The sequence below is a fragment of the Callionymus lyra genome, chromosome 18 (assembly GCF_982586985.1).
Source record: "Callionymus lyra chromosome 18, fCalLyr1.hap1.1, whole genome shotgun sequence".
NCBI classification, from domain to species: domain Eukaryota; kingdom Metazoa; phylum Chordata; class Actinopteri; order Syngnathiformes; family Callionymidae; genus Callionymus; species Callionymus lyra.
Window position 1 is genome coordinate 4,337,721 of NC_141835.1, and position 22,658 is coordinate 4,360,378.

The 22,658-nt window shown below is 37.8% G+C and overlaps 2 protein-coding genes across 7 annotated transcripts in view; one reads left to right on the plus strand and one right to left on the minus strand.

The window, feature by feature from the left end:
• Window positions 1-431: 431 nt before the first annotated feature.
• atl1 (atlastin GTPase 1) lies at window positions 432-15,984 on the minus strand. 2 transcript variants are annotated; one of them, XR_015709260.1, is made up of 15 exons: window positions 15,836-15,984; window positions 13,611-13,861; window positions 11,886-12,020; window positions 11,716-11,820; window positions 11,607-11,657; window positions 5,951-6,007; window positions 5,803-5,895; window positions 5,606-5,744; window positions 5,410-5,537; window positions 4,426-4,482; window positions 4,300-4,371; window positions 3,789-4,220; window positions 2,499-2,513; window positions 1,562-2,425; window positions 432-741 (listed from the first exon to the last, which is right to left on the minus strand). XR_015709260.1 is itself a non-coding variant. In XM_087779430.1 (14 exons), exons 1-14 carry the CDS (start codon window positions 15,867-15,869, stop codon window positions 2,309-2,311), a joined length of 1,686 nt encoding a protein of 561 aa, XP_087635556.1. In that variant the 5' UTR covers window positions 15,870-15,984; the 3' UTR covers window positions 1,527-2,308. The 2 variants fall into 2 exon arrangements, 1 of the variants encoding a protein (XP_087635556.1); XM_087779430.1 differs by lacking the exon at window positions 432-741 and having other exon boundaries at window positions 1,527-2,425.
• A 1,513-nt stretch (window positions 15,985-17,497) lies between these two features.
• map4k5 (mitogen-activated protein kinase kinase kinase kinase 5) overlaps window positions 17,498-22,658 on the plus strand; it is a 30,046-nt gene continuing 24,885 nt past the window's right edge. For 2 of the 5 annotated variants that reach the window (XM_087780512.1, XM_087780513.1), the window contains exons 1-2: window positions 17,500-17,866; window positions 18,174-18,414. In XM_087780512.1, the coding sequence (XP_087636638.1) occupies window positions 18,307-18,414 (108 nt within the window). In that variant the 5' untranslated portion in view covers window positions 17,500-17,866; window positions 18,174-18,306. Of the gene's footprint in view, window positions 17,867-18,173; window positions 18,415-22,658 lie in introns of all 5 variants that reach the window. The other 3 variants (XM_087780516.1, XM_087780515.1, XM_087780514.1) reach the window with 3 other exon arrangements.

Here is a 22,658-nt window from a genome sequence, read left to right on the forward strand (position 1 = left end):
CGGTGACAAACCATGTTTGACCAATCACAGCAGAGTGGGTGTGGTTATGGTCAACAAGATTTAATCTCCAGAAAAACAAAAGTATTTTCAGTGGGCGGAGCTTAAGATCATATATGAATGCGCTCACATCGCAGTAGTTTATTACACAATACTGTGTCAATATACAAATGAATATATATTTATATAAAAACATGCATCACGTTAAAGTCGTAACAACTTTCAAGAGTTTACTTTAGTTTTGAAGGTGATTTTTTTATTTCTATAAAGGAAACTATTGTCAAAGGTCTTAAAAACAGACTCTTACCTTAAATATGATCCATGTTTTGATTTATTGATCCGGATTAAAAGAAAACTATCTCTTGGATAAAAACTCTCAAATGAGTTTAGTGTTAATGTTGTCAAATCATTTTAATATTTAATAAAACCAGACGTTCATTTTTCTTTTTATTCATCATGGATTTTCCCTTTAAAACAAACAAGACAGAAAACGTGTTTAAACAGAACCTCTTCTAATTTGGGTTCATGGACTCGTGGAGTCTTTGACTCGTGTGTGTGATTGTGACTCGTCGTTGTGACTCGTCGTGGTGACTTGTGGAAGACATGAGAAGCTGCTCGGACCTTCTGACGCCGACTCCACCGCGGGACGAGGGTCTGGGTCGTCAGAACATCTTCCAGGAGCGACAAAAACATTATGACCGGAGAAAAAACTCGAAGATATGGTCGAAGCTCATGCCGGCGCCGCTTGCTTTCTCCTGACAAACACCTACATGGTATGGACGAAGTCACTCGGTCACGAGCGGAGAAGCCCACGAGATGATGAAGAACCGTGATGACGAGGAACCGTGATGATGAGGAACCGTGATGACGAGGAACTGTGATGACGAGGAACCATCATGACGAGGAACCATCATGACGAGGAACCGTGATGACGAGGAACCGTGATGACGAGGAACTGTGATGACGAGGAACCATCATGACGAGGAACCGTGATGACGAGGAACCGTGATGACGAGGAACTGTGATGACGAGGAACCATCATGACGAGGAACCGTGATGACGAGGAACCGTGATGACGAGGAACCGGGATGACGAGGAACCGTGATGACGAGGAACCGTGATGACGAGGAACCGTGATGACGAGGAACCATCATGACGAGGAACCGTGATGACGAGGAACCATCATGACGAGGAACCGTGCTGACGAGGAACCATCATGACGAGGAACTGTGATGACGAGGAACCATCATGACGAGGAACCTTGATGACGAGGAACCATCATGACGAGGAACCGTGAGGATGAGGAACCGTGATGATGAGGAACCATCATGACGAGGAACCGTGCTGACGAGGAACCATCATGACGAGGAACCGTGCTGACGAGGAACCATCATGACGAGGAACTGTGATGACGAGGAACCATCATGACGAGGAACCGTGATGACGAGGAACCATCATGACGAGGAACCGTGAGGATGAGGAACCGTGATGATGAGGAACTGTGATGATGAGGAACCGTGCTGACGAGGAACCATGATGACGAGGAACCATCATGACGAAGAACCGTGATGACGAGGAACCGTGATGATGAGGAACCGTGATGATGAGGAACCGTGCTGACGAGGAACCATGATGACGAGGAACCGTCATGACGAGGAACCGTGATGACGAGGAACCGTGATGATGAGGAACCATGATGACGAAGAACCGTGATGACGAGGAACCGTGATGACGAGGAACCGTCATGACGAGGAACCGTGATGATGAGGAACCGTGATGATGAGGAACCGTGATGATGAAGAACCGTGATGACGAGGAACCGTGATGACGAGGAACCGTGATGACGAGGAACCGTCATGACGAGGAACCGTGATGATGAGGAACCGTGATGACGAGGAACCGTGATGACGAGGAACCGTGCTGACGAGGAACCATGATGATGAAGAACCGTGATGACGAAGAACCGTGATGATGAGGAACCGTGCTGACGAGGAACCGTGATGACGAGGAACCGTGATGACGAGGAACCGTCATGACGAGGAACCGTGATGACGAGGAACCGTGATGATGAGGAACCGTGCTGACGAGGAACCATGATGACGAGGAACCATGATGACGAGGAACCATGATGACGAGGAACCATGCTGACGTTTCTTACTTCACTGGAGAACAAAGTCACGATGAAACAAAGCGTCAAAGAAACGACGAAGGGCTCCGACGGGTTCGAGGAGATGCTCGGGCGGCGAGTCACGAAGTAGGGAAAAGGGAACTTCCTCCTCTTTTTTGGTCCCTCGTCCAGAGAAAGTCCAGCTCAGTTCTTCTTCTTGGTCCTCTCCTCGGGAGCGTCCTCGGCCGGCGGCGCTCCGGGGAAGGCGTGGTGGTACAGGTGTCTGTGGTTGGCGGCGACGCTGTACAGCTTGTGGATCGCCTGAGAAGATACAAACACCTTTGGTCTTCTGCGCGTTTCTAGGAAGGAATGAATCCAGAAGTTCTCGTCTTACCTCGTTCGTGCTGCCCTGGAGAGAACGAGAGAGAAGAAGAAACTTTGAAACATTTTGACATGTTTGTAACTATTATAACTATTACTTCAACAGTGACCTTGACTACGTAGTTTGGTCTGGACGACGGTCATTGTAGTTGCACTGTCCTGACACTCGAGGGAGCCAGAAACACTATTTTAATATCTACATATTGGTTATTTTAAGATTCTTGTTTTAGGGCTTTTGTAGTTTTTATACGTATTAAAAATATGTAACTGATTTTACTATAGATATATATATACATATATCAGTGTCAGCAGAATATTTCCAATGGTTGAATTAAAACATTTACGATGTTGAAACTAGGATTTATTTTAAAGGTTTAAGGTTTAAATAAAAAAAACACTTTAATTTGCATTTAATTTATTGAATTTAATCATTTATACATTGAAAGACTAAATGTGTTTTATTTGTTTTATAATTGTATTTAAAAAATAGAATGTTTTTAAAAAATAAACCCATTTTTTAAATAATAGAATTAACTCATTTTTATATTGAAAAGTTTGATATATTTTACTACTTTGAATATTTTCAAAATGAATGAATGAAAGGAAATGTACACATAAGAGATTTATATTCTAATTACATTTTCTTAATTCATCATTTTTCATCAACAAGTTGAAACTATGATTTTTTTTTTTTTATTGAGATTTTTTTCTTAAAGCATTTGAATTTAATAATTTCTATGATAAAATGAATAATTAATTTTAATACTTTAATTCAATAATTTGTTTATTAAAAGGTAAGAATTTTTGGTTGTTTATTTTTTTGGATAATTTAAACATTTTGAATACGTTTTTAATTTCAAACATTTAATAAAACACATAGAGTTTGATACATTTAGTCCAAAAACACCAAAATAAATGTTCTAAATTCAATATATTTTATATTTGCAGCCTTTAAAATTCAATATAAAAATTGCATTAAGGTTGGATCCAGTAGCTCTGAGCTCTGTTGGTTTGGTCTGGTGACTCTTTTATACCATAATATATATTGAATTTAAAAGACTACAAATTAAATTGTATTAAATTTAAAAAATATATTTATGAGTAATTAGAATTAGAATACTAGACTCTATGTGCAAAATTAATTAATTTCAATTTAATTAAGAAAAAATAATAAGAAATAATGTTCATTATAAAAATAGTTGAATAAAAAATATAAAAAATGATACTGTTTATTGAATTGAATTAAACTCATAATTATTGGATTAAATGCTATAAATAATAATAAATTGAACACGGGTCGCACCTGGTCCCAGAGCGCTCCGGCCACCTGGTCGATGACGGCGCCGAGCTCCCGGTACTCCCCGGAGTAGCGTATGTAGGCCCAGGTGCAGAGCGTGATCAGAGCCAGGCCCAGGATCATGTTGCACAGGCTGGCGATGACGTCCACGCCCACGAAGCCCGTGACGCCCGCCGCCACGTACATGACGAAGATGACCACGAAGAGCGTGGCGGGCGTGCGGGCGGCGTGGAAAATGTTCTTGGAGTCGTTGTGCTTGATGTACTGGACGAACACCTCGTCGATCTCGCCCTCCAGCTGCTGCAGGTAGCGGCGGCTGAACTCCTCGCCGCCCATCTTCTTCACGCCGCGGAACACCTGCAGCGAGTCCTCGCGGATGACGGCGTGTCGCGCCTGCAGCTCGGCGGGCGCCAGGAAGGGTCGGTCACCGCCGCACACCTGCTCCAGAGAGACCATGAGGCGCCGCACGAGTTGGAGCGTGACCTCCGTGACCTCCGTGACCTACGTGACCTCCTACCTCCTCCATCTTCTTGTTGTACATGTCCTTCGCCGCCGCCACCGCCGCCAGGTTGTTGGCCTCCGCCGTCGCCTGCGCGCAGAGGGAGGGTCAGCGTTTGAGTGACAGGTGTGACAGGAAGTTTACCTGGAGCATGGACTTTGGATGCGGAAGCTCCTCCCCTTGATAGATCTTGATGTAGGCCTGGAACACAAGTTTGGATCGGATTGATGAGAAATGTATCTTTTTTTATAACCAAATTATCATCATTAAAATGACGTCTTCATGAACGTTATTATATTTTATTACATATAATTGTTATTATCAGAATATTAAATGATTGAATTTTATATTTTAAATTCTCTTATTGAAATGTTATTTTTTAAAGCATTTAGTTTTTTTATTTAATTGTTTGTACATTGATAGACTGAATGTGTTTTATTTGTTTTATAATATATTAAATGTAAATATATTTTTAAAATGAATTCTATATTAAAAAATTTAAAAAAAAATTAGTTCATTAAAAAGGTTTAATATTGTGTTTTTTTAAACTAATAACTATTTTGAATATTTAAAAAATGAATGAATTAAATTAATTTCACACAAAGATTTTGATATTATGATTAAATAATAAAAAATAAATGTTATAAATTCCATATTTTTCAATGCAGTCTTTTAAATTCAATATAAAATGTTAAAAACCAGACAAAACCCACCGAGCGACTGGATCATGTGACTAAAAGTTTATATTGAATTTAAAAGGCTATTAGTTAAAAATATATTAAATTTAGTTTTACAAAATTATTGCAATTACAATATAAAACTGTACATTTTTTTATTGTAATTATTTTTTAAATAAATAAATTATTATTATTGTTTAAAAGAAAGAACTAAATGCTTATAAAAACAACAACATTTCAAGAAATAAATTCAAAGTTTCAACATGTAAATGTCAAAAAATAAACCTACAAAAGACACTGATTTAACTTCCATATTAAGGCTTCAAATTATTTGTGAATTTAAACTTCATATTAAAGTTATAATCCACAGTTAAAAAGGTTTCATTCCCTTCAATAACACGCTGCAGCTGCGCCTCCTGTCCACCAGAGGTCGCCCTCCGAGTGCTCTGACCTTGAAGTACTCCAAGAGGCCCCTGCAGGTGATCCTGCTCCCGTTGATCTCCTTCACGTCGATGCTCCGAGGACTGAGCAGCCACGGGATCAGCAGCTTCAGGTTGTTGATGAACTCGGCGTCGATCTCTTCGGGGACAGAAGGAACATCTTGATCTTGAAGGAGAACATCTTGATCTGCACTCGTGGGCGCGCACCTTGTATCCTGCCGTCGAAGTGAGGGTTGGTCGCCACCTTCAGGCCGGGGTGAGGCAGCAGGAAGCAGGAGATGTTGGTGAAGCAGGAGTGGATGTGTTTGCGGACGTTCTGCAGCTCCTCGTGCTGGTTCTCTGAGATCTGGAGGAACATCAAGGTTGTCAGAGAAGGTCTCCGTCGGTGGACGCCAGGCACCGACCTTCAGCCTCTTCTCCAGGAACTTCATGCCTCCCTCCTGGCCGTACGCGAACTCGTAGGGAAAACTCCAGTCTCGGATCAGGAAGATCATGGACTGAGAAGATGAAGCTTCAGTTGGATTCGTTCTCATGACGGTGGATCAAATATACCTGGAACGGTTTGAGGAACGTCTCCTCCATCGCCAGTCGTCCGTACTCTGTGAAGAGCTGGAAAGAAAAATACACAAGTTTGAAAAGATTCAACAATAAATTTAAACTTTTTACATCATCGTTTATGAAGGATTCTTAAATATGACTTTTTAAATCAAATAAAATCACTTTATATCTTGATTTATATAATAGTGTAGTAACACGTATATATGTGTAGTATTGTCCAGTACTTGACTCTGGTGTTGTGATAGTGTAGTAACAAGTATATATGTGTAGTATTGTCCAGTACTTGACTCTGGTGTTGTGATAGTGTAGTAACAAGTATATATGTGTAGTATTGTCTAGTACTTGACTCTGGTGTTGTGATGGTGTAGTAACAAGTATATATGTGTAGTATTGTCCAGTACTTGACTCTGGTGTTGTGATAGTGTAGTAACAAGTATATATGTGTAGTATTGTCCAGTACTTGACTCTGGTGTTGTGATAGTTTAGTAGCAAGTATATATGTGTAGTATTGTCCAGTACTTGACTCTGGTGTTGTGATAGTGTAGTAACAAGTATATATGTGTAGTATTGTCCAGTACTTGACTCTGGTGTTGTGATAGTGTAGTAACAAGTATATATGTGTAGTATTGTCCAGTACTTGACTCTGGTGTTGTGATACTGTAGTAACAAGTATATATGTGTAGTATTGTCCAGTACTTGACTCTGGTGTTGTGATAGTGTAGTAACAAGTATATATGTGTAGTATTGTCCAGTACTTGACTGTGGTGTTGTGATAGTTTAGTAACAAGTATATATGTGTAGTATTGTCCAGTACTTGACTCTGGTGTTGTGATACTGTAGTAACAAGTATATATGTGTAGTATTGTCCAGTACTTGACTCTGGTGTTGTGATACTGTAGTAACAAGTATATATGTGTAGTATTGTCCAGTACTTGACTCTGGTGTTGTGATAGTGTAGTAACAAGTATATATGTGTAGTATTGTCCAGTACTTGACTCTGGTGTTGTGATAATGTAGTAACAAGTATATATGTGTAGTATTGTCCAGTACTTGACTCTGGTGTTATGATAGTGTAGTAACAAGTATATATGTGTAGTATTGTAGTGTAGTATGTGTAGCACTTGACTCTGGTGTTGTGATAGTGTAGTAACAAGTATATATGTGTAGTATTGTCCAGTACTTGACTCTGGTGTTGTGATAGTGTAGTAACAAGTATATATGTGTAGTATTGTCCAGTACTTGACTCTGGTGTTGTGATAGTGTAGTAACAAGTATATATGTGTAGTATTGTCCAGTACTTGACTCTGGTGTTGTGATAGTGTAGTAACAAGTATATATGTGTAGTATTGTCCAGTACTTGACTCTGGTGTTGTGATACTGTAGTAACAAGTATATATGTGTAGTATTGTCCAGTACTTGACTCTGGTGTTGTGATAGTGTAGTAACAAGTATATATGTGTAGTATTGTCCAGTACTTGACTCTGGTGTTGTGATAGTGTGGTAACAAGTATATATGTGTAGAATTGTCCAGTACTTGACTCTGGTGTTGTGATAGTGTAGTAACAAGTATATATGTGTAGTATTGTCCAGTACTTGACTCTGGTGTTGTGATAGTGTAGTAACAAGTATATATGTGTAGTATTGTCCAGTACTTGACTCTGGTGTTGTGATAGTGTAGTAACCAGTATATATGTGTAGTATTGTCCAGTACTTGACTCTGGTGTTGTGATAGTGTAGTAACAAGTATATATGTGTAGTATTGTCCAGTACTTGACTCTGGTGTTGTGATAGTGTAGTAACAAGTATATATGTGTAGTATTGTCCAGTACTTGACTCTGGTGTTGTGATAATGTAGTAACAAGTATATATGTGTAGTATTGTCCAGTACTTGACTCTGGTGTTATGATAGTGTAGTAACAAGTATATATGTGTAGTATTGTAGTGTAGTATGTGTAGCACTTGACTCTGGTGTTGTGATAGTGTAGTAACAAGTATATATGTGTAGTATTGTCCAGTACTTGACTCTGGTGTTGTGATAGTGTAGTAACAAGTATATATGTGTAGTATTGTCCAGTACTTGACTCTGGTGTTGTGATAGTGTGGTAACAAGTATATATGTGTAGAATTGTCCAGTACTTGACTCTGGTGTTGTGATAGTGTAGTAACAAGTATATATGTGTAGTATTGTCCAGTACTTGACTCTGGTGTTGTGATAGTGTAGTAACAAGTATATATGTGTAGTATTGTCCAGTACTTGACTCTGGTGTTGTGATAGTGTAGTAACAAGTATATATGTGTAGTATTGTCCAGTACTTGACTCTGCTGTTGTGATAGTGTAGTAACAAGTATATATGTGTAGTATTGTCCAGTACTTGACTCTGGTGTTGTGATAGTGTGGTAACAAGTATATATGTGTAGAATTGTCCAGTACTTGACTCTGGTGTTGTGATAGTGTAGTAACAAGTATATATGTGTAGTATTGTCCAGTACTTGACTCTGGTGTTGTGATAGTGTAGTAACAAGTATATATGTGTAGTATTGTCCAGTACTTGACTCTGGTGTTGTGATAGTGTAGTAACAAGTATATATGTGTAGTATTGTCCAGTACTTGACTCTGGTGTTGTGATAGTGTAGTAACAAGTATATATGTGTAGTATTGTCCAGTACTTGACTCTGGTGTTGTGATAGTGTAGTAACAAGTATATATGTGTAGTATTGTCCAGTACTTGACTCTGGTGTTGTGATAGTGTAGTAACAAGTATATATGTGTAGTATTGTCCAGTACTTGACTCTGGTGTTGTGATAGTGTGGTAACAAGTATATATGTGTAGAATTGTCCAGTACTTGACTATGGTGTTGTGATAGTGTAGTAACAAGTATATATGTGTAGTATTGTCCAGTACTTGACTCTGGTGTTGTGATAGTGTAGTAACAAGTATATATGTGTAGAATTGTCCAGTACTTGACTCTGGTGTTGTGATAGTGTACTAACAAGTATATATGTGTAGTATTGTCCAGTACTTGACTCTGGTGTTGTGATAGTGTACTAACAAGTATATATGTGTAGTATTGTCCAGTACTTGACTCTGGTGTTGTGATACTGTAGTAACAAGTATATATGTGTAGTATTGTCGAGTACTTGACTCTGGTGTTGTGATCGTGTAGTAACAAGTATATATGTGTAGTATTGTCCAGTACTTGACTCTGGTGTTGTGATAGTGTAGTAACAAGTATATATGTGTGTAGTATTGTCCAGTACTTGACTCTGGTGTTGTGATAGTGTAGTAACAAGTATATATGTGTGTAGTATTGTCCAGTACTTGACTCTGGTGTTGTGATAGTGTAGTAACAAGTATATATGTGTGTAGTATTGTCCAGTACTTGACTCTGGTGTTGTGATAGTGTAGTAACAAGTATATATGTGTAGTATTGTCCAGTACTTGACTCTGGTGTTGTGATAGTGTAGTAACAAGTATATATGTGTAGTAGTGTCCAGTACTTGACTCTGGTGTTGTGATAGTGTAGTAACAAGTATATATGTGTAGTATTGTCCAGTACTTGACTCTGGTGTTGTGATAGTGTAGTAACAAGTATATATGTGTAGTATTGTCCAGTACTTGACTCTGGTGTTGTGATAGTGTAGTAACAAGTATATATGTGTAGTATTGTCCAGTACTTGACTCTGGTGTTGTGATAGTGTAGTAACAAGTATATATGTGTAGTATTGTCCAGTACTTGACTCTGGTGTTGTGATAGTGTAGTAACAAGTATATATGTGTAGTATTGTCCAGTACTTGACTCTGGTGTTGTGATACTGTAGTAACAAGTATATATGTGTAGTATTGTCCAGTACTTGACTCTGGTGTTGTGATAGTGTAGTAACAAGTATATATGTGTAGTATTGTCCAGTACTTGACTCTGGTGTTGTGATAGTGTAGTAACAAGTATATATGTGTAGTATTGTCCAGTACTTGACTCTGGTGTTGTGATAGTGTAGTAACAAGTATATATGTGTAGTATTGTCCAGTACTTGACTCTGGTGTTGTGATAGTGTAGTAACAAGTATATATGTGTAGTATTGTCCAGTACTTGACTCTGGTGTTGTGATAGTGTAGTAACAAGTATATATGTGTAGTATTGTCCAGTACTTGACTCTGGTGTTGTGATAGTGTGGTAACAAGTATATATGTGTAGAATTGTCCAGTACTTGACTATGGTGTTGTGATAGTGTAGTAACAAGTATATATGTGTAGTATTGTCCAGTACTTGACTCTGGTGTTGTGATAGTGTAGTAACAAGTATATATGTGTAGAATTGTCCAGTACTTGACTCTGGTGTTGTGATAGTGTACTAACAAGTATATATGTGTAGTATTGTCCAGTACTTGACTCTGGTGTTGTGATAGTGTACTAACAAGTATATATGTGTAGTATTGTCCAGTACTTGACTCTGGTGTTGTGATACTGTAGTAACAAGTATATATGTGTAGTATTGTCGAGTACTTGACTCTGGTGTTGTGATCGTGTAGTAACAAGTATATATGTGTAGTATTGTCCAGTACTTGACTCTGGTGTTGTGATAGTGTAGTAACAAGTATATATGTGTGTAGTATTGTCCAGTACTTGACTCTGGTGTTGTGATAGTGTAGTAACAAGTATATATGTGTGTAGTATTGTCCAGTACTTGACTCTGGTGTTGTGATAGTGTAGTAACAAGTATATATGTGTGTAGTATTGTCCAGTACTTGACTCTGGTGTTGTGATAGTGTAGTAACAAGTATATATGTGTAGTATTGTCCAGTACTTGACTCTGGTGTTGTGATAGTGTAGTAACAAGTATATATGTGTAGTAGTGTCCAGTACTTGACTCTGGTGTTGTGATAGTGTAGTAACAAGTATATATGTGTAGTATTGTCCAGTACTTGACTCTGGTGTTGTGATAGTGTAGTAACAAGTATATATGTGTAGTATTGTCCAGTACTTGACTCTGGTGTTGTGATAGTGTAGTAACAAGTATATATGTGTAGTATTGTCCAGTACTTGACTCTGGTGTTGTGATAGTGTAGTAACAAGTATATATGTGTAGTATTGTCCAGTACTTGACTCTGGTGTTGTGATAGTGTAGTAACAAGTATATATGTGTAGTATTGTCCAGTACTTGACTCTGGTGTTGTGATACTGTAGTAACAAGTATATATGTGTAGTATTGTCCAGTACTTGACTCTGGTGTTGTGATAGTGTAGTAACAAGTATATATGTGTAGTATTGTCCAGTACTTGACTCTGGTGTTGTGATAGTGTGGTAACAAGTATATATGTGTAGTATTGTCCATTACTTGACTCTGGTGTTGTGATAGTGTAGTAACAAGTATATATGTGTAGTATTGTCCAGTACTTGACTCTGGTGTTGTGATAGTGTAGTAACAAGTATATATGTGTAGTATTGTCCAGTACTTGACTCTGGTGTTGTAGTATTTACAGACCACATGACTCTTGACGAAGTCGTAACTGCTTTCATTTGTTTTCAAACCAAAATATGTCCAAACATCAGCTTTAAAAGCTGCTGGACTCACTGTATCCTCTCGTCCTCAGTCATGGCCAGGATCTCATTGATCCTCTAAACATCATTAAACAACAGTGTAGAAGTGTCACCTGTAGGTGCTGCAGGTCGTCCTCCTGGACGTTCTGGGAGATGTTGTAGACCTGAGAAGAAAGAAGACATGAAGGTTTGTGTTGAGGACCACAGTGAAGATCTAAGGACCTGCATGGAGCTGATCATGGTGCTCAGAGCGAAGACCGTGGCCGAGTCCCTCAGCGTGGACTGGCTGTCGAAGGTGCCCTGGGTGTCCATGAGCAGGACGGCCACCTGTGGACCCGAGAGAGAGTTGACCCTCCATCATCTGTCAATCAAACCTGAGCTCCAATCCCAACCTTTTTTCCGTCAGGTTTGTCCACGAGGAAGACCTCGCTCCAGATCTGGATCCCAGTGGTCTCTCGCTCCGAGCCCCCCCTCCAGGAGAAACCAGTGAGCGGCTCCTCGGAGTCTCCCAGCCAGTCGTCGGTCGTCTGGTAAACAAAGTATTTTATAAAATGTACAAAGTTTTGACACGTCTTGATCTTATTCAACGATTTGCTAGGCTAGGCTATGCTAGGCTAAGCTATGCAATGCTATGTTATGCTATGCTAGGATTATAATTGAACTAATAGAAATAACAAACATTTAAAATCTGTATTATTTAAATATTTATATTTCTGAGTTGTCGTAGGTCTGATAAAGAAAGTATTTTATAAAATGTACAAAGTTTTTGACACGTCTTGAACTTATTCAACGATTTTCAACAATATCTCAATAAATTCAAATGTTTTTTGTGTATTTTTTGGCTGATATAAGTAAAAAAAACATGAATTACAAAGTGTCATTTTATACAACATTAACTAATTATTTTAAATAATTGCTTCCGTATTCTAGCTAGGACGACATGCTAGGCTATGCTATGCTATGCTAGGCTAGTTGAGCTAATAGAAATAACAAAAATATATTAATTATAATAATAATAATAATTATAGGTTTTATTTGTATTGCACTACTTTACCTACTTAACACTTTACACATCGTAAAGTGCTACAGGTTTAAAACTAGATAAATAAACTAAATACAATATTATATATTAATATTAAACATTTTCTATATTTGTATTGTTTGGAACAAATGATGAAACTAACTTCACATGAAATAATACTAGTATTTGGTCAACAATTATATTAATAAAATAAAATAAACAGTCAATTTAAAATCGGTATTCTTCAAATATTTATATTTCTGAGTTGTCGTTGGTCTGATAAACAAAGTATTTTATAAAATGTACAACGTTTTGACACATCTTGAACTTATTCAACGATTTTTAAAAAATACCTCAATAAATTCAAATGGTTTTTGTGTATTTTTTGGCTAATATAAGTTAAAAAAAATATGACTTACAAAGTGTCATTTTACACAACATTAACTTATTATTAGAAATAATTATTTCTCTATTCTAGCTAAGACGACATGCTAGGCTATGCTAGGCTAAGCTATGCGATGCTATGTTATGCTAATTGAGCTAATAGTAATTACAAAAATATATTTATATTTGGTCAACGTCACGTGCAACAATAATTTAATAACAATAAAATAAAAAGTCAATTCAAAATCTGTATTATTAAAATATAATTATATCTCTGAGTTGTCGTTGGTCTGATGAACAAAGTATTTTATAAAATGTAACAAATTTTGACACGTCTTAAACTTATTCAATAATTTGTTTAGCTAGGACGACATGCTCGGCTAATTGAGCTAATTCATTTTAGACAACATTATCTCATTTTTTGAAATAATTATTTCTCTGTTCTAACTAGGCCGACATGCTAGTCTATGCTAGGCTAAGCTAGGCTAAACTAGGCTAAGCTATGCTAAGCTAAGCGATGCTATGTTATGCTAAGCTAGGCTTATAATTGAACTAATAGAAATAACAAAAACTTAAAATCTGTATTATTCAAATATTTATATTTCTGAGTCGTTGTTGGTCTGATAAACAAAGAAGGCGCGGCCCGTGGGCCAGACAAGGACCTTTTACCTCAGACCCCCCTAAACGAACCCCCAATCCTCCCGGTACCTACGTGGTTGTACATGTAGCGCAGCATGAAGTCCATCAGGAAGGACTTGCCCTTGCGGAAGGCCCCGGCCACGGAGATGGCGACCACCTCCCGGTCCCGGACCTCCTCGGCCAGCAGGATGCGACTCAGCGCCGCCTCGTCCAGCTCGAAGGTGTGGTCGTCCTTGACCAGCAGCACCTGGATGGGTCGGGCCCTCCCGTCCGGCTCCTCCTCCTCGGAGCTCCAGTCGTACACGTTCTTGTCGCCCAGGGAACCTGAGGACGTTCAGCATCTTTAGGAACAACTCCAGGAAGTGTGTTTGGAATAAAACATGCTTTTTAACAGGAGAAACATGCAAACAATGCTAATGCTAATGCTAATGCTAATGCTAATGCTAATGCTAATGCTAATGCTAATGCTAATGCTAATGCTAAGGCTAAGGCTAAGGCTAAGGCTAAGGCTAATGTTTGTTTTCTAATTCGTCGACGGGCCGGTCTGACGTCGACAACCATAAGACGATGGAACTTCCTGAAGAGATGGAAACAGGAAACTGGATTCCGTTATTATCATTTCCTGTCGTGGCGTCGATCAATATCTGGAGGCGCGTTCATAAGAAGCGATGGCGTGTTGACGTTAAATTGTCGTCTCCTCCTGAACATCCTGAACATTCCAGCGGAGATTTACGAAGCAGGAGCCCGAGGGCCCGAAGCTCCACAATAACTTTAGTTTTTAATGTATTTGTTTTACATGATTGAATCAAATGGATGCTAAAAGCTACGATGATTGCGATGCTGCCATTGGAGTCTTTATTTTTATAAACGTTAATACTATATTTTATAAGCTACATAAAATAATTTTGAACACAAGTTAGTAAATATTAGCTAAATAGCCAAATTCTATAACATTATCAAAGTTCTATCACGGCTTGAACTTATTATTATCAATACATTCAAATTGTTTTTGTGCAATTTTTCTTCAGCACGTGACTAATAGAAGTTAATAACATGTTAATTAATTAAATGTATTTTTATTCGACATTATTTGAAATAATTGTTTCTCTATTCTAGCTAGGATGCTAGGCTAAGCTAAGCTAGGCTATGCTAGGATAATTGAGCTAATTGAGCTAATTGAAACAACAACAACAAAAATAATAATACGAATATGAATCCTATGAATAATAATAATAATAATACAAATAATAATGATGATAATAATAATAAAAAATAATAATAATAATAATAAATAATAATAATGATAATAATAATAATAATACAAATAATAATAATAATAATAATAATAATAATAATAATAATAATAATAATAATAATAATAATAATAAAATGTATTTTAAATCTGGTAAACTAAACTGAAAGTGCAGTAGGTTTAAAACTAGATAAATACATTAAAAACAAGAAAATATTACAAAAACAACTATATTTGTATTGTTTGGCACAAATAATGAAAGTAACTTGAGTTGAAATAATACTAGTATTTGGTCTCAACGTCAAAAGCAACAATAATAAGATTAAAATAAAAATCATCAGTTTAAAGTCTTTTCATCAAATAATTTCAGGCTACTTTGGTACGTTTATCCTCAGAACATTGGACCAGATGTTGGTGTCATCCTCGAGGATCCAGATCCTTGAAGATCCAGATCCTCGAGGATCTCACGGGTGACTTCCCGCGAAGCCAAGAACACGCCCGAGGTGTCTCCGGTTCATCCGAGGCGTGGATCTAAGGAGAAGGTCTAGATCATCTCATCTAGAGGGCGAGCGTGGACCAGATCATCCTCTCGTCTCCAGACCTCCTGCAGAGGCCTCACCCCGGCCCACAAACACCGAGAAGACCCGACGAAACAGGGTCACACCAGACGAGTCTCCTCAAATAAACCTGCAGCATCTCCTTCATCTGGACCATGTTGAGGAGCACAGATGGTTGTTTACTGATGCATCATTACATAATCCTACATGAGTCACGTGACTCAAGTGTGAAGACAGGATGGATTAGAAGGACCACAAGGATCAGGGAAGGATTTATGTTTCTTCTCATTTTTCTCTACCTTCTCCCTCATCGTGTTATGAATATTTCATCACGTGACTGCGGGCAGAGACACCCTTTCCGAGGCGCAGCTCGTCTTTAAATCCACACAGAAGAGAAAAAAACCTCCGACATGATCGTCGACGACGTCGTTGAGGAGAGAAGGAGGAGAGGAGGAGGAGAAAAGGAGGAGAAGAGAAGGAGCGACTCACCCCAGCTGTCTCTGTTTTTACGGTGCTTCGCCATGTTTCTGTGTCGTGTGTGTGTTAGAGCGCAGTCATGGGTGTTGTTGAGATGCAGAGTCTCCACCAGTGATGCTGCTGCTGAGGAGGAGGATGATGATGATGATGATGGCGCTCAGGGCTCGTTCAGCTGCGATGCGCGGAGCAGACGCCAGATGGCGCTGCGCTGCTTTATTCGGGACTGGCAAGGGCGGAGTAGAAGAAGTCCAGTCTTAAAGTTGCAGAGATAAACTGTGTTAAATTAAGAAGAAACAATTGTTTTTGTGTATGTATTGTATCAAAGTTTGAGTAAACATTCATTTAAATGTTTGGATTCAATTAATTTTAAATATATTTATAATGACTCTCAATAGTTACTGAATTAAGTTGTTTATTTAAAGCCTTTTGCTTTTTTAAATTGTCTATCAAGAAGCACAAGTGCCAAATCTGACCTGACATTAATAGAATTGTAAATATAAAATTGTAAATAAATATATATAGTTAGTACTCTCCTTCTTTTTGTGTACTATTGTACTTTTAGTTGATTGTTTTTTATATATTTAGCATTATTCTATTCATCATTGTTTTTATTTTCCGATGTGTTTTAATATTTATATTATACCTGTTTTTAATTATGAGCTAATATTATAATTTAATCTATTTATAAAGTTTTTGAATATGTATGTTACTACTGTGACCACACAAATCACAATTTTATTTGTGATTGTATATATATATATATATATATATATGTATTTATATATATTTTTATATATATAGTTTAGTTAGGATACTCTCACTATTTTTTTGTTTTCTGTTTATTATTTTGGGTTTATTATTTATATATTTTTTAATATAATGTGTATATGTTGAACACAAATGTCCCTAATGTGGAGAGAATAAAAATGTATCTCCATCCATCAATCTATTTCCTGCCCCCTATTCCCACACAAAAAAGACAAATATATTATGTTTGCTCAAAATCAATACTAATTTCAAGAGTATAAAAACACTCCAGTGATACTATGACCATGAAAGATTAAAGGACTTTACACTGGAAAATAGTATAAATAGCTGGACTGGCTTGTTGACATTTGCATTTCATACACTATGATCACCTTTATTAAGTTATTTATACTTTGATGTCAAACTGACAAAGTGGATGAACTTGATAACAGACTGAAACACAGGTTAACTAAAGCATAATTATAAAGTTCAAGAAGTAACATTAATCTTAGAAGAGTATATACGTCACAACACGGACGTCTAAATATATAAAAAGTATTTTAGTGTTTAGAAGAACAGAATGGACCTGAATATGTAATTTAAAGTTTATAGTTTAATGTTAATTTACTTACAATTGTTGGCTTTTTAACTGTGAAACAAATGTTTTCTAGTTACTATAGACTTTATTTGTTCTATTTAAAAGAAACTGACTTTGTCTGACTTTGTTTTAGTGGCTTTCAACGATACTTTATATGAATATAATCTTGTTTTTTTTTTTACAAAATATTGTAGAATAAACGAGAATTAAAGAAAAATGTAAATGTTTGCAAAAATACAATAATTTAATCTTGATATACTGTTAAATATATATATATAAAAAAATAGAACTAAAAAATAAAAAGTTCTGGGATCTGATTTTTACGAGGCGCACGTGAACGCATCACTGAAATCCTTCTGGACGAAGATTATCTTCGGTCTTGTCAACGATCTCTGGAACATATTCATTCAACTTTAAAACCAAAGGCTTTATTTGACTCGTTCCAATATCAATAATCTATATTGATCATCGCTTTCCACGGCTTGACAGAATTAAAAACACAGTTTTTGATGGACGCGTCGCGTCTGAAACGTCCGAGCCGCCGGTGAAGGGATCAGAGTCGCATCTGAAGTTTACTTTCCTCGACAACAAAAGGCGACACTTTGGCTTCACCCGCCGGACTTCGACGACAACCCTTCGCTTCATGGACTCGTTCGCCATGCGAGCTGTCTCGCTCCACGTCGGTTGTTCAGTTGAAGGTACGAACGGTTGAAGTTTGGCAGCAGCAGCTAAAGTTGACACATGCTAGTTAGCATTAGCCACAGAGATGCTACACTCGCCAAATGTTTGCGACTCCTTTATTTTTGTCTTATTAATTGATGGAAAAACTGTTTTGAATCCACTTTCCTAAGGTTTTAGCTACCTTTAGATTCATTCAAAAGCAGTGTTGACTTTGCTCGACAGATACCTCGATGTTTAAATGTTAAACCAACTGTACAAATGTTTATTTCAATACGTTTTAACATATATTCTGACTTGTATCTTCTCCATTTGACCATAACGCAGGGCATGTGGGACCAGAGAGGGCCGCTTGAGCGACATTCATCACCTTAGATCCAGGAAACTGCCTTGAGTAAACACCAGAGAGCCAGACTTTTGAAGGCACCTCGATGAGAGAGGAGCTCGTGTGGACAACAACATGGACATCTACCCTCGACCCAGCGGTGAGATCCTCCGGAGGAACCCTCAGCACGACTTCGAGCTCATCCAGAGGGTGGGCAGTGGCACGTATGGAGACGTCTACAAGGTGAGCGACGGATCCTGGAGCGTGTCAACAGATGGTCAACGTTTAATACATTTATTCATGTGTCAGGCACGAGTTTAAAGATCACTCGTGTTCTTCTCACCCTCGTGTCGACTAACGTTGGGATTATTTCCAGAGTAATCCGTTCCTTTTTTGGAGTTCAAGGCACGAACGTACGTCCGTATGACTCGGTTTATTTCGTCCAAAAAGACACTTAAAAACCTCCAAATAGCTTCATTCTGCTCATGTGTGACCTCCCTCTTGGTTGAGGCCTCGACATGAGATGATTTGTTTTCTGAAACAAGTCAATGTTTTACGCTTGTTTTTTGGTCTTTTTGGAAGATAAATTGAGTACCAGTCGCGACTGTTATAGTGACATGTATTTCTGTAACTCCCAAAAGGAACAGAATACTCTGAAAATAATCCCAACACTTAGTCCACATGAGGGTAAATTGAAAATTAACTTTGAGTTAACAATCTCTTTAACTTGCGCTGAATCACAACCACACGGCAGAGATGCAAAACATTTACTAAAAAAACTGTAGTAATAATCCCGTGATATAAATGGTATTATGAGTCAAAATAAAGTAAAGTTCATCACCAAAAAAACATGCATTTATCTTTAGAATATATTCTATATTATATTGTCTTGTCAGTCATCTATTAAACATGGAGTATTTACTTCGTTAACAATATACTTATATTCATGTCTGATAATGAAAGTCTATAATATGAACGAAGAATGAGGATATATATCGACTTCCGTCATCTTTTCCGTCCCGCAGTAGATTAACCACGTACTAACGTAGTAATCACTTCTCATCTGGTGTTTTTTCTGACACACAGTATGTTTTTAAACTCTTTCTTTGAGAGTCTCGTCCACATGTATCGACGATTGTTCTACGTTCACACGGAACACACAGTGAAGCACAGTTTCTAGTGTGTGGGCTGCGGATCCACGGACCCGGTCACGGACCCGGTCACGGGGCCCGGCGTTGCTGGGAATATCAGAAGTGGATCACGGAGCGATGGAGGAATGTGGTCCGGGTCCGATGAGGCCGATTGTCTCGTACAGTTTGTGTTCATTTTTGGCAGCAGATCGTTGTCGACACGGACAGACACTCTGGCTGTTGGAAGTTACATCTGCGTGACGTGTTTTTGATCTCGATCAGAATCGTGTTCGTTGCCAGTGATTCAAAAACAAAACTGGATTCTTTAAATAATTTATAGTTCACGTTGACCTCTAAAAAAAAGTTGTGGAGTGACTAAAATGAGTAAAATAACTACGATAAATAAACAACGTTGGGTTTAGTTGGCATTTAAAATGGGGTAAATTTCATATTATTATTATTATATTATTCATAGAACCACATCTGTTTTTAAATATAATTCAACCATCTTATCTTGATCACTCTTTTCATTTCAGTTCTTCAGGCATATTTAATTTCAAGAGTTTATCACTTCAAACTTTATGTCTAAACTAAAAGTTATCGTTTAATAATCACTATTAACATCTGCCTCAATATCATTGGATCCATCGTCTTTTCTTCACTTTTGGTTCTTTCTTTTCCATTTAATCACATGTACTATAAACGTAAGCAGTTAACACATTGATCCAAACATGTGTATTGTTTGTATCTGAACCAACTGTACATATTTTCACGTCTAATGTCAGTTTTGTCTCTAGTATAAAAACTGGACGACGACCAAGAATATGTTAAATACAATAAATATATGTATTTCTGTTGGAAAAATCACATATATTGTGATAAAACGGATTAAAAAAAACAAAATCTCAAAGTGGACAATACATAGAATAATTATGCACGACACACATTTACCAGAGAGTGTTTAGTAACTCTCTGGATAATCTGTTGCCTCTCATCCAGAGTGTGATCGCACAAACCCCCCCCCGCTCACACACACAGACGGCCACTGGTGGAATGCTGCGCCTGGTATTCGCCCGGCGCTCACAGGGCCGCATGAGGCTGAAATAAGATCGGGCCCCTGTCTAAACATGTGTGTAGCATTGTGGGTGTGCTCGGTGCCGGGGAAACACCTCGCGTGGAGTAAAGGCTTCTTTTGTCAGACGTTCATTCAAGACGTGGATCACGACGGGCAGGTTTATTTATAGACGTTCAGATCACTTTTTTTTTTTATATTATTCATTCATTTTATAACTGTTTTCTTTGAGTGAACTCGGTGACACCAGAACTCACCGTTGAGTATCCCGTCTGCTGATTGGCTCACGTGTTTTTATAGTCGAATCTCTGTTTGAAGGTGATGACGGCGTCTCTCGACGAGACAGACTGTCTTCAAATGTCGTAGTAATAGGTAGAATAACATGTAGATTTACTTATCAGTAGTGCCTTTCGTTGACGTTCCATAATCTTTGTTACGTTTGTGTTTGTCCTCTTTTTAACCAAACACTCCCATGAAGATCCTTTAGGTCAACAGGAGTTTGACTTGACTCGCTTCTTCAACTGTTGACGTCCATAATCTCTGCAGGTCACAACGTCAACATGGGCGTTAATGGATTTTGAGTCTAACATTCGGCAGGAATCCATGTTTTATCCGAGCCGGAAGTAAAACATGTTGCTTCTCCACTACAGTCGCTGGTGTCAAGAAAATAATTAAAATGTAAAGTAAAGGTTATTTGTAAAGGTCTTTCTAGACCAGGGTCACAAAGCGCTTTAACAAACAAAAACAATACACTAAAATATACTTTAAAAGATCAAGACACATAAGATAAACACGAGTCCCAGAGAATCAAGGAAAAGCTAAAATAAAAGTGTCTTGAGATGTTTCTTGAAGGAGTCAGTAGATCATCAAACACAGATGTTTCTTGAAGGAGTCAGTAAATCATCAAACACAGATGTTTCTTGAAGGAGTCAGTAGATCATCAAACACAGATGTTTCTTGAAGGAGTCAGTAGATCATCAAACACAGATGTTTCTTGAAGGAGTCAGTAGATCATCAAACACAGATGTTTCTTGAAGGAGTCAGTAGATCATCAAACACAGATGTTTCTTGAAGGAGTCAGTAGATCATCAAACACAGATGTTTCTTGAAGGAGTCAGTAGATCATCAAACACAGATGTTTCTTGAAGGAGTCAGTAGATCATCAAACACAGATGTTTCTTGAAGGAGTCAGTAGATCATCAAACACAGATGTTTCTTGAAGGTGTCAGTAGATCATCAAACACAGATGTTTCTTGAAGGAGTCAGTAGATCATCAAACACAGATGTTTCTTGAAGGAGTCAGTAGATCATCAAACACAGATGTTTCTTGAAGGAGTCAGTAGATCATCAAACACAGATGTTTCTTGAAGGAGTCAATAGATCATCAAACACAGATGTTTCTTGAAGGAGTCAGTAGATCATCAAACACAGATGTTTCTTGAAGGAGTCAGTAGATCATCAAACACAGATGTTTCTTGAAGGAGTCAGTAGATCATCAAACACAGAGATGTTTCTTGAAGGAGTCAGTAGATCATCAAACACAGATGTTTCTTGAAGGAGTCAGTAGACCATTAAACACAGATGTTTCTTGAAGGAGTCAGAAGATCATCAAACACAGATGTTTCTTGAAGGAGTCAGTAGATCATCAAACACAGATATTTCTTGAAGGAGTCAGAAGATCATCAAACACAGATGTTTCTTGAAGGAGTCAGTAGGTCATCAAACACAGATGTTTCTTGAAGGAGTCAGTAGATCATCAAACACAGATGTTTCTTGAAGGAGTCAGTAGATCATCAAACACAGATGTTTCTTGAAGGAGTCAGTAGATCATCAAACACAGATGTTTCTTGAAGGAGTCAGTAGATCATCAAACACAGATGTTTCTTGAAGGTGTCAGTAGATCATCAAACACAGATGTTTCTTGAAGGAGTCAGTAGATCATCAAACACAGATGTTTCTTGAAGGAGTCAGTAGATCATCAAACACAGATGTTTCTTGAAGGAGTCAGTAGATCATCAAACACAGATGTTTCTTGAAGGAGTCAATAGATCATCAAACACAGATGTTTCTTGAAGGAGTCAGTAGATCATCAAACACAGATGTTTCTTGAAGGAGTCAGTAGATCATCAAACACAGATGTTTCTTGAAGGAGTCAGTAGATCATCAAACACAGATGTTTCTTGAAGGAGTCAGTAGATCATCAAACACAGAGATGTTTCTTGAAGGAGTCAGTAGATCATCAAACACAGATGTTTCTTGAAGGAGTCAGTAGACCATCAAACACA

Bases quoted from the DNA above. Each gene is read 5' to 3' on its own strand.
- atl1 (XM_087779430.1), bottom strand. From the start codon at position 15,869: ATGGCGAAGCACCGTAAAAACAGAGACAGCTGGG. The intron at 4,483-5,409 runs GTCAGAGCACTC...CTTGTGTTCCAG, and splicing joins GCCTCTTGGAGTACTTCAAG to GCCTACATCAAGATCTATCA. The intron at 4,372-4,425 runs GTAAACTTCCTG...CTCTGCGCGCAG, and splicing joins ATCCAAAGTCCATGCTCCAG to GCGACGGCGGAGGCCAACAA.